Source organism: Centrocercus urophasianus, unplaced genomic scaffold (genome assembly GCF_019232065.1).
Source record: "Centrocercus urophasianus isolate 14NV4802_14NV808 unplaced genomic scaffold, USGS_Curo_1.0 seq_27, whole genome shotgun sequence".
Taxonomy (NCBI): domain Eukaryota; kingdom Metazoa; phylum Chordata; class Aves; order Galliformes; family Phasianidae; genus Centrocercus; species Centrocercus urophasianus.
This window is the reverse complement of record NW_024884833.1, coordinates 7,494,951-7,507,324: the sequence shown is the minus strand read 5'-3', so window position 1 is coordinate 7,507,324 and position 12,374 is coordinate 7,494,951. Positions and strand designations below refer to the sequence as shown.

The window sequence follows — 12,374 nt, the reverse complement described above, 5'->3', positions numbered from 1 at the left end:
TCACTGAGCAGCCATTATAGGGTCTTGGAAGATTGTGTGATAGTCTGTTAACCGTGAAATCTCTGACACGGAAGGATTAATGTTACCTCAGTCCAGTATGTTTCAGAGTCAGGCCAAATGTCTGGTTACTGCCCCCACAGTTATTCTTGCTATCAGCTTTGTTACTGCCAATTGATTTGCTAAATTTCAGGAAGGTGCTGTCACAAAAGCAGCCCTTTCTTCAAAGATGTTGGTGTCTGTGTGACAGAAGACAATTTAAGACCTGCCAAGATGCAGAGCAGAAAGCTAATTTGGGTTGCTATACCCCCTAGTCTACTTCTTTTCTTTAAGTGATGGTTCAAAGAGGGTACTGATGTGCTTAAAAGCTTTGTAGAAGTGAATCTCCAACAGCCGTATCTGCCAATATAGGTAAGTTTTATGCCTCTTCAACTTTTTAGATTCCTGACAACTAAGCATCTTAGACCATAGCTAGAGAATTCATCAGTGCTTTTACATTGGTCACAGCAAATCTTGGCTGGTGTGTATTGTTCTGTATTGCTTCAGTAATCTGGGGTCTTGAAAAGGCATAATGCTCACGTTCTGGCCTGTATCCTAGCTCATCTAGGATGCACATTCAAGTCTATAGTCCCAAGTTTACCATCAACATGTATGACATTTTGGTCCGAGATGTTGGACAGATTATCTGATGTGAATGGAGTTTTCACTAGAATAATCTGTCTTAGATGACTGCCTAAGAGCATGAAGTTAACACCTGCAGGAACAGCTTTCACAGATCATTTTTTTTCATTTATTATTTCAGCATCCTTGCATTTTCCAGCATGTAACTGTATTTAGCAAAATATGCATCCAAATAAAATAGTACCACATCAATCCACTGTATCTCAACTTGAATTTTATTTCTGGGAATACATGAAGGGAAGAAAGAATCTTCTGTAGTTATTATTCCTGTTGTCTAAAGCACTCTTTTGAAGAAGATAACTTTTGCTCAACCAGACATCAGAATTGAATAAATATTACATAGATGTTAGTCATAGATTGACTAAAATATTGTTTAATGCAATAAATATGCTATTGTAATTAAAATAAGAGAACAGAACTAGACAAACTCTGTTTTCTTTTAAAAAGAAAACACTCCTAAAGTCTTATGAGATAAGAATGAACAAATGTGGGGATAGGAAATGCTTATTTCTGTAATAAGACCCTAAGAATTGACTCCAGTATGACCCTCTGTTTGCAGTTTATAAGACCAGTATAGAATCATAGAATTATAGAATCACAAGGTTGGAAAGGATCTACAAGATCATCATATAAGTCCAACCATCCTCCCATCACCATTGCTACCACAAGCACTAAACCATATCTCGCAGCTCCTCATCCAGACGCCTCATGAACACTGCCAGGGTCGGCGACTCCACCACCTCCCTGGACAGGCCATTCCATAGCCTGACCACCCTCTGAGACAGAATGCTTTTTCTTATATCTAATTTAAATTTCCCCTGACATATGTTATTTACTTTATTTTTTATTTCCTAAATGTTTTTTAGCTTTTATTTGAGTGCATTCCAGTGGTAATTACGACCAAGATGAATCTTCACAAAATCACTTTTGGAGTTCTTACTGACTCAAATCCACGCTTTGGATCACCAAATGCAATCATGAAGATGATTGAAATGAGGCAGTATTTCAAGAAAGCACCACTCATGTTCATGCAAAAGAATATTTCTTTTATTAGCGGAATTATTTTTACTTCTAAATGCTGGGTGGAATTTCACCTGAAATACATTATTTCATTTGGATGAAGTCGTTGGTGCATTCTGAAATAAAATCAATTGAAACAATCATCCATGGCCCATGAGGTGTTCTGAATAAACTTTTAACATCATTTATTTGATTCTCTTTCTGTGGAATACTAGTGCCACCCACACTGACCTGAAAACCATATAGGGAAAAGGGAAAAACAGAGACAGGTATAAGAGTCTTTTGTCAACAAAACCTCACAGTCAGAAGGGCAGAGCCCTGACCCATACTCTTCAGCTTCCACTCTGATAGACTGGTTTGGACCTGAAGTACAAAATCTTCTTGAGAAACCATGTGTTTTTCAACTTTTAGATCTTTCCAGTACTTTGCTGGACAGTGAAGTGAACTGCCATGGTGAAGTGCCATGTTAACTAGAAGAGTTTCACCTCTGAGATCGCACATACACCTTCTTGCTTTCTGCTCTCCGAATAGTTGGACTCTGATAAGCATTTAAGGCAATTCTGGTGAATGGCTGCCCCATTTCTCATGCTAGTTCCCCCTTCATGTGCATCAGAGGGCCCTGTGCTCATCCTGTAATTGGGTCTTTCCTAAAGCATGAAACAGTCCAGGGGTTCCTCAGCACAGACTGGGGATGGCTCCCTGCTGGGGATCAGAAGGTTCACCTGTAGTCTTTGTGATTTGGTTTTAGCTTTGGCTGAAGTGGGGACATTATAAGGAGGTGCCTTTATCCTTCACTATCCACCTGACCCACTCTCAATCCAAAATGGTTTCTAAGCCTGAAGGATTCCTGGCTACCCAGACTGTAAGCTGTAGTCAGTTTAGCAAAGTCTGAAGGTGGAACTCCCCCATCATATGTGAAGAATGGTTCCTGTTGGTGGAATCACCATGGCTGCACTTGGGTTTTGGGGTTCACCCATGTGCTTCTTCCACTGCTTTCCAGAGACTTTGCTTGAAACCCTGCCGAGGTGCTCCTTTCTTGTGCAGGCATGCAGACAGGCAGGAGGAGATCAAAGGGTGTTTTGAGAGGTAGTGTTGTTTGCTTTGGAAAAAAGGAGAATATTATTTTCTCTCTATTCTAATTTTTTACTATTATATCCAATCGGGGTATTTTTACCCTTTTTTTTTTTTTTTTTATATATATAAAACTGTAGGGTCATCTTTGCCTTTCCCACAGCAAATATTATCTGTTTTTTAATGCTGTATGTTACTTGCATAAGAAACTTAGGAAAGTTTGGATGTCATTGACATCACCTGTAAGAATTTTTGACTGTACTATAATATAAAGCAACAAGAAGCTGAGTCTTAACCAAAGGATGTTCATGTCCCTTCTTGATCAGAGAACAGTGTTTTACTGTCTTCACTGCCTTCATTTTTATTTATCTTTCTGCTCTTGCATCACTTGCCTTCTTATCAGAGCTCATTTGTGTAATAAAATGCAAATGATCTATGTACCAAATAGTTCTTTCAAGTATTGCAAAGTATTTAGCAAAGTGAACTGACTGAAAAGTTATGAGCTAGGAAATTAAAGTGTAGGCTAAGATTCCGTGGGGTCTGCTGAACTGATCTTACATTGAGGATTTCAGCAGTTGGCTCATAATGCTATATATTTTCTATGCCTCTATTTCAGTCCTCTTTCTGCTGGAACAGTGCATGATTTTGAATAGTACTGAAATGTGGACAGAACTGCTTTGAAGTAATGAAAAGCTCCTGTTTGTCCTCTCTCAATAAGGACCATTTGTCAGCATAAAATGTAATGGAATCAAGAGAAAGGTGGAGTTATTACACCTTTAAGAAATGAGCCTGTCACCTAATCTCTCTGAGCCTAGGTAGTTAAAGTGGAAGGGCGCCTTATTTATTCAGTTGATCAGTTCACTCAGGCCAGCTCTCACGGTGACACTGAAGCACAAATACTGCTTTATTGTTACAAATCAGTTAATAACATTGAAATCCTTAGTGAAACAGTAAAAAAACACAGCATGACAGGGAAGTCCCACAGTGTCCATTAAAATAAAAGGGAAAACATGCACTTCCACAAACAAATGACTCCAAGCCCATCTGCATAGATTCCTAATTATTGGTGATGTGTTATACCTTGACAGCAGCTCTATTGAGTGGGGTTTCTTTTACAAGAATATCACGTGGGTGAAGGGAAATTTGTCCCACCAGGATTCCAAGGTCCAAACTGAGGAGGAATTCCTATGTTTATACAGGCAGGGATGCATAAAAGAGGTGCATAAATTGCATGTTTATTTAAACTGTTTTGGTCTGTGTGATTTCAACTTTCCAGTAACTGCTTGATGTGAGTGTGTGCCTGTGTACATCTGTGGGTGTAGGTGTGTATGTGTATTGCTATACCAGGTCAGTATCCCTCCAGGCTTCTTCTCTGGCTTCCCAACAGAGATGAGAAAAACCAGTTCGCTGCACCACAAACGTAAATTCTCAAGGGGATGGCGGGAACTTATTAGCATCTATGAGACAGTCTGAGAAACATGGATTTAGATGTGAGAATAGGGATTTAATTCCAGGGATAATGGGAAGTTTGGCTTTATTTTAATATGAGATCAGTTGCAGAAGTGACTTGGACATCTGTGAGAATTCTGATTTAAAGGAATTACCAAGGTGGCATTTGGCTGTGTCTAAAATGTGTCTTGTTTCTTTTGTCTCCTCCTTTCCTCCCCACACTTCCTTCTGTATACACAGGAGCTAACGCATCTGCTCCCGACCAGCTGAGCCTGGCTTTAGCCTGGAACAGAGTAGACATCGCTCGCAGTCAGATCTTTATTTACGGGCAGCAGTGGCCGGTATAGTATATACATGCAGCATCTTCTACAGAAAACACCTTAAACCTTGCATAACATTAAGTCCATTTTTATGGCATTGGTGGTTTTAAGACAGTTCGAATTATGTTGAATCATGTTCCCAATCAAACACAAAGTTCCCAAACACAGCAACGGACAGACAAAGTTGCAGACATTTTAATGCATTCATTCAAGGCAATGGTGACACCTAATGATACCTCAACACTGACACCTATAGAAAAACAGGAAACAACACATTGATACTACTAAGAAATCATTCTGCAAGCTGAGAAAAACAAGTATCCATTAACAATCATGTTATCAGGCTGTAAACTAAAATCTCTGCTCTTCATCCTATAGTCTTTTCACTTAAAAATGCTGAAGTTGATGATGAGCAGACATCAAAAAGGTGCTGCAGAGGTGTGGTAAGTCATCACATGGAATGTGAGCACGGGAGGTGGCATTACCACTGGAGTGCTGTGGCTTCTGAGCCAGTGTTAATACTGTGCCTAGTGCTGCTCTGCCTGATCTGCCTGCTTCTCAACTGCCCTATCCTGTGCTCCAGCTACCAGCTGTGGAGAGAGGTCCACGGCCGACACTGTCCACCAGGCCTCCCTGGATAGAGCTCTAGAAATGCCATAAAAAGAGGGGATGTTGAACTTTGTGGGGGGAAGTGGAGGAGAATTCTCTGGTGTCATAACTTCCAACTTGTGATGCAGTTTTTACAGTGGTAAAAGTCACCCAGCAAAGCCAGGTTGACCCTGTCTTCACCCTTAAAACCCACATCTTCATTCAGAAGTTTTTGTTAGATCAGTTTTCATTACTGTGACAGTTGTTTTGTCACTGTCATGAAAATTCATATCCTATTTTTACACAAGCATTTGCATTTCCTCACAAGAAAATTATAATAAGGAAATATCTTCTGTTTAAATGTCCGTATTATATAGTTTCTAATGGTTGCTGCCCCTGAAGTCTAGTTTTAAAGACATTTACCTTTTCAGTTATGGAGTAAATAAGACTTTTTCCCATACTTTCAATACTCAGCATAAGCATGCAACACAACATAGCAGAGATTTAAATGGTATTAAGCTGTTCCTTATCCTTCTTGCTACATCATAGCAAAAAATTGTATAAATACTGCAAGTTGCAGTCATTTTGCAAGCCAGAAGTTGGAAGCATAAAGTATGCTCTCATCCCTCCATCTCTCCCTAAACTGAAAGAGATGTAAAAGGAGAGGTTATGCATAAGAAGACCTCTTGCATTTAGACCTTCAAATGAAATGCTGTTTGTGAAATTATTTCAATTTCCTGGATGTCAAAGTTTATCTGAGTTTCAACATCACAAGCTGAGGAAAAAGCTAGTAAAAACAGAATTACAGTGAGTATTTTTGTACATGACAGATATAGTCAATGTAAAAATAATTTTTTTCAGGAAAGCAAGATATTAGGATGATAATAAGATAGTGAGTAGCGTGGAAGTGTCATCATTAGTCTCATATGTTTCAGTTCCTTTGTCCAAACGTATTTCCTAAAGCACGTTCATCTTAATGGTCTGACACTCATTTCCAGAATGCTGCCCTGAATCTGAGAAACCAATATAGGCTAAAATTGTGATTATCTTATTCTCAGCACAGTAAATAAATCCTCAGAATTCTGTAAGGTTTGCCTGCTTGTGCCAGGGTGTCAGGAAAGCAGGGTATGGTGTGTGGTGCCCAGGAACACCCTGAATTAATCACTTGCTTTGCAGGTGGGCTCCCTTGAGCAAGCAATGCTGGATGCACTGGTGTTGGACAGAGTGGATTTTGTGAAATTACTCATAGAAAATGGAGTAAGCATGCATCGTTTTCTCACCATCTCCCGGCTAGAGGAATTGTACAATACGGTAGGGCCAACATAAGGCAATTTTCTCTCTCTATATTAATTTTTCTACCTCCCACTCGTATAACAAGGCATCCAGCATCTGATGCAGAATACTTTTTTTCGTGTCAGAAGTCCACATTGCCTCTTAACTTTGTCTCTCACATAATGAAACGCAGTGTCACTTGCCCACATAATCTGTTGTATGTACTTCATGAACTTGAATTAAGCTTCACACAGTATTGACTGATTTCTGGTCATTGTAATTCCAATAGAGTGAACCTCAGGTTTAGGCAGGTTGCATTGTCTGGAAGACAGTAACTAGTAAGCTGGGACCTGTCTGATGTACGTGTCTCCTGAAGATATAAGCCCCTTTGGTTTCAGAAATCTTGCAAACATTTATCAAATTCAGACACTGGAAAACAATTAGAAGTAAACTTCCTGTGATAACATTCTGAATTTATAGGTGAAACATGACGATTTCAGGAGGCCAAGTGCCTTTACAGTGCAGGATTTCCATGTGTTTTTGTAGAATATTCCAAAAATTATAGTTTCGACTTTTAAAAATTTGTTTCCAAGTTTTATCTCTGCCTTTAAGATAAATACAGAAGTATTTATTTATAAGTATTAGAACTTCTGATATTTCAACTCCAGAGCAAATTCTGACATTCAGATCTTAATTGCCTTCTGAAAGAAACCAGAGTTTGAATTGGCACAGTGGTATGAAAAAAATTCTTCAAGTGTTGCCTAATTTGGGGGATTCTGAGTTCTGCCTGTGAGAAGGAGGTTGTGGTACAGTGCATAGGCCTTTACAAAACCTTTTTGTTTTGCCAGTACTTTTCGAAGCCCTGTCACTGTAAGCTGCCACAATGGGTTTTACCCAGAAATGTTTTATATTGATGGTGACCAGAAATCATTCTTTCAAAAATATCAAATATGAGAAGAATTCATTAAATCTGTGCAAAATATGGAGGAATAAATAACTGTGTCAACCTACAGCGAGATCGATTGGATATCTTTGATTATCTTAAAATTTGTCAGATAACAACTATGTATTAAGAATAGAAAGCATTTGAGCATTCTTGTTAGAGATGACCCCTGTAGTGCTTGCAAAAAAATGAGTTTCTACACGGAGTAAATCTGAAGAAAGCCTGAAGTTCAACATCTTAAATAAAATCTTTTAGAATAAATTTATATGGTGACTCATAGATGAGCTGTCAAAGCCAAGGAGGCCTCCAATTAGAGTCCCTGAAAATATCAGGAATACTCAAAAACACAACTGAAATGAGTTTTTTTCTCCATACAACATACAATTAAAATTGTGGGAGTAATTCTTACTCAAGGCCAAGAGCTCACTGGAAGTGGAGATGCTGAGCAGAGGAAGCCTGAATCATGACCTGTTGTTCTTCCTTCCAGTCCTTCATAGAAGTTCTACACATCGTGCTAGTGCCTATGTCTTCTATACAGGACTGTAGTTCTGAGGCAATATGACAGTTCTTGTGGTTTTCTCACAAAGAAGAAGTCAAGTGAAATACTGCTCTTGTGACTAATTTTTCAAATTCAATTAAAAATTGATGGCAGCATATTTAAAGTGTTCTCAGTTGTCTGATTTTTAAACTGCTGAACCGAGGCAGCCTTTTCAGTATTTGGTTTTACATGGTCTTTGGACAGTGCAAAACTATTGTATTCTTCTGTGTGTTTGTGTTTTGCAGAGACATGGACCATCCAACACTTTGTATCATCTAGTCAGGGATGTCAAAAAGGTAAGAGTCCAGTAGACGGTAGGTTGGAGAGAATGTCGTGATCGCTTTTTGTAGCTAGATACAGTCTCTGTACTGCATGAGCTTTCAGTCAGAACCTTCTCCTTCCCCTGCCATTACAGAATGTCGTTTGTATGTACTGAATATTAACTTTTTGCATACAATGCACAATTAGCAAGTTATTGGGCTTGCTTTTGCTGTGATTTTAGATGCTTGGATTATAGTGCTTCTGCTAGCAGAGTAGTAAGCTCTTATATTTCCTGTGGATTTATGCTGTTATCTGTATTCTTCCATACCTGCAACTATCATCAGTGTTAATTTCCATGCTGTTAATTAACTTCTGAGTCTGTGAAATAGCTATTACCCCTGTGTTGGATCCTAGTTTGTTGAAATGGTTCTTTGTTCTGTGTTGTGTGCTATGATGTAGCCATCTTCCTGAGAAGAAACATAGTGAAAGAGATAGCACAAGTCTCCTCTGCCCCCTTATCAAGTTAATTTTGAACATCTTAATAATATAAAGAGCCATTAGAACTGTAGGACAGAAACTTAGGAAGGTAGAGTGACAGGGAGACTCCAAATACCTCTAGGTATTTGTTCCATGGGATTAAATGTGTTACAGCAGCAGCAACAAATTAAAATCTTCATCCTTTCAATATATGGATCAAGTAAGGAGATTGACCCTGCAACTGACCTCATCAGCCTGAATATTCTCCCTTAGCACGTGCAGATTGCAGTCTTAATCATTGCATAACTTGGACCTCAAGCCTGGCATGCTTGAAAAGGCAGATTTCTGCATGTGAGAATAGTTCAAGAGAAGACAGAAAAGGGAATGGAGAATTTTTGCAAGAGTGCAGACTTTGGTGATTTCTTCTATCACTTACTGCTGCCCAGAATTGAAAGAAAACAGGGTAGGGGAATGGCAATGCTTACAAAATAGTGTTTCTATTAAATAATGCTACAGAATAATTAGTAGGGACATTTAAGGAAGTTCTGATGTTTTTCTTTGTTTGGTGTGTTACGTGGCAGTGCTGCTGTTCACTTACATGTAGTATTTTCAGTGGCATCAAAATATATGAAATGTCTATAGAGGAAATCAGAACTGCACATTCCCTTAGTGGGAGCAGAGAAAAGCTAGAGTGCATTTAAACTGACTGCTTCTTTTAAAGCCAAGTTAACAGACTTTTTTTGTTATTAAGCATACCGTTCTTTATGTGCCCTGATGAGTTTAAAACAAATGTCTCTTTCCTTTAAAAGAGACTTTTAGAAATCCTTTCCATCTCCAGCATCACCTTTCCAAGTATTTTCTCAAAGATGTAGCAATGTCTATACTGAGTAAGTTAATAATATTAATCTTTATTCAAGTCCATAATGGAAGAAATAATTTTTAAGGAGTTCTTGGGGAGAAAAGAGGCCTGAAAATAGTCCAAGATCATTACTTTTGGGTGTGCAATGATAGACACTGGCAGTAAATGTACTTACATTGTACATTAATGACAGTATTTGTCCACAGTAATTGCTAAATATTAGATGGTTGTGATATCTCTTTAAATGCACCTTTTTTTTTTCAACTCTATCCGCACTCAAAGCCTTCAGTAACTCCCACTGTAAGAAGACAACAAGCACTCACATTAGAATATAGTTAGGGGCTTTGAAAACAGTCATGCTGAGGCAGCCCTCCAGCACCTTGATTAGAGAACTGCACCTCTGTGGCCGCATTTCTCATTTGTTCTGTGAAGAAGAAACGCAATTCACTAGGAGAAGTGTGTCAGCTCACCAGAGCCCTACACCTGAGCAGTCAGATCCCTCACCAGGCAACCAAGATGTAAATCTGTCAACAGATATGACACCAGGTTAAATAAAAACACCTTCTTGCAAATAACTTCTTAATAAGCATTGCTATTTGACAGTTAAGTCACCTACTGTGCATGAAAACCACACCATGCCTCTGATGCTAATTTTTTCCTATTACACATAAATACTGAAGCCAAATAACTAATCTGTCAGATTTAATTACAGTATCCCAGAATGGAAATACAATACATGTAGTGTGCCACCTTGAGACAACACTTAGAGGTCATGCATACCAAATGCCCATTATTCTTGCATCCCAATTTTAAAACCTACAGTATGCACAGAAATGTATGCTAGAGAAGTTATTTGCCTCTAAGTCATTGCAAATTTTCAAATAGAAAATGGAAGTAATATTCAAAGTACTACCTTTGTATTACATGGTTATAAAAATTAATGGAAGGATTTTTACTTTGAATGACATCCCCGTCTGCTGAGTACTGCAATGAAGTTGCACCAAGTGGCACAACAGAAGTAATTCCCACACCCTGTTTGTGACCACGTACATACACACACACACGCACACTTCATTTTCTTTGGATTTCTACATCCAAATTGCTGTGAAGACTACTAGCCTTGGAAGTAAATTGCAGAGGCCTGGAGAAAGACTTTTAAAGAATTTACTGTAATCAAAGGGAGTAAATTTTGAATGTGTCGATAAAGTAAATCACTTTTTTATGTCTCTGCTTTGGAGAGGACTGAGTACATCTCACTTTTTGATCCTCTCAGCTCCATGGCTGCGAATCTGCCCGCATCATTTGTATCCTGACTTTTGTGACATCATCTGCGAGGGGCACAGAATTTAGCATACGGATTGGCTTTGTTCTTCCACTGTGCAAACCGATATACCAAGAGAAAGGAGAAAGTAGTGGCAGTGCCTGAAATCCGTTTTGTAAGTGGAGGTTGCCCTCTACAGGTTGCTTAAAAAAAAAAAAAAAAAAAAAAAAAAAGACGCTCCTTTCTTGACTGAATTAGGTAAAGAATAGCAGAAATTAACAGATGGATTCCCTTTTGTAATACAAAAATGGCACATAATAAACATATCTTGTTCTCACTGTGGGTTGACACATTTTTTTCTAAGTTCTTTCTTTTGAACTGCCTCAGAATGTCTGCAGTTTCAGAGAGCTGGTAGGTGTTACACAGAATTTTGAAAGTTCCTCAGAATGCAAAATTGGAGATTTTATCCACCCAAACTGAAAATGCATGTGAACTGAATTAAGATATTATAATTGATCTATTATATTTTAAATTTGAAGTTTTACCAGGAAAATAATAATGTATAATCACTAAAAAGCTGGTCTCAGCATTAAAAGGTTAATTTATTATTAACTGGGGTACCAATCACACCCCTAAACCAACCTTCTCTTCTGTACTTCCTGACCACTCTGGCTGTTCTAGGATTAGCCTATCCAAATCTTTGCTGTTCTTGGAAGTGTTCTGACCCACTTGCACCACTGAGTTTTGCATTCAGGCAGCCCAACACTATTGGGGTCACTCATAGAGTTTGCTAGTGTATCAAACATTTTGGTACATGCATAACCCCTTCCATGTATTTTTGCTGTGATTTTAGGAGATTTTTATGGTAAGGTGTTTCATGCGTTTATAGTAAGTAGGTTTAGGCACATATTCCTTTAAAGTTATTTGAAAAAACTGTGTTTTCATGCCCTTATGAAATCTTAGAAGTCATAACAACTGTATTAAGGAAGTCACACATTGCAGCTGAACAATTACAGCTCTCTCCTGATTACTTCCACTTCTGCCAGTGCCTTGTTCTGATGAAATGCCTTAAACATTCTGGAAACTGGAGAATATTTAAGAAAAAAAAAAAAAAACAGGGTTTAATTTTTAGATTTATCTTGAATTTTCATAGAACTGGTTAGAATACAATGACCATGTTCAAACAAGCTAACCTCAGATGCTAACCATAGTCCTCTTTGCCCCATCACACTGGCCAAGTTTAGGAAGGGGAAGTGCTGCCAAGGGACAGCACTGAAATGGAGTTGGCAGCTCACCTTTTGCCGCTAGATTTGCTTGATCTTCCATCCCTTTGAATTCTAGCCCACTACCAGTGCCAGTGCACCACAGCGTTGCTTCCCCTTTGCATCCTCAGCCTTTCAGTATGCTGCCAGAGCCTTGCAGGGACTGAAACAAGCTTTTCTCTTCCTGGCTGCAGTAGATGAGGAAGTAGAATCTTTGCATCCATTCCATCTCTTCTGCAGAGCCAGGTGCCATCTGCTTTCCATTAGTGCCTCTCTGCTCCCAATCTAATAAGCAAATTTGCAGAGAAGCCAGGCAGGCACGCAGATATTTCCAACAAGACAAGGCTGTCATAAAATTGTTCCATGTGAATTATT

The 12,374-nt window shown here is 38.7% G+C and overlaps 1 protein-coding gene across 1 annotated transcript in view; it reads left to right on the top strand.

Annotated features, from left to right (window-relative positions):
* The window catches only part of TRPM3 (transient receptor potential cation channel subfamily M member 3), a 254,725-nt gene that overhangs the window by 194,333 nt on the left and 48,018 nt on the right, over positions 1–12,374 (top strand). Inside the window, exons 10-12 of the mRNA XM_042826792.1 lie at positions 4,459–4,559; positions 6,303–6,437; positions 8,125–8,175. Of these exons, the coding sequence (XP_042682726.1) occupies positions 4,459–4,559; positions 6,303–6,437; positions 8,125–8,175 (287 nt within the window). The remainder of the gene's footprint in view (positions 1–4,458; positions 4,560–6,302; positions 6,438–8,124; positions 8,176–12,374) is intronic.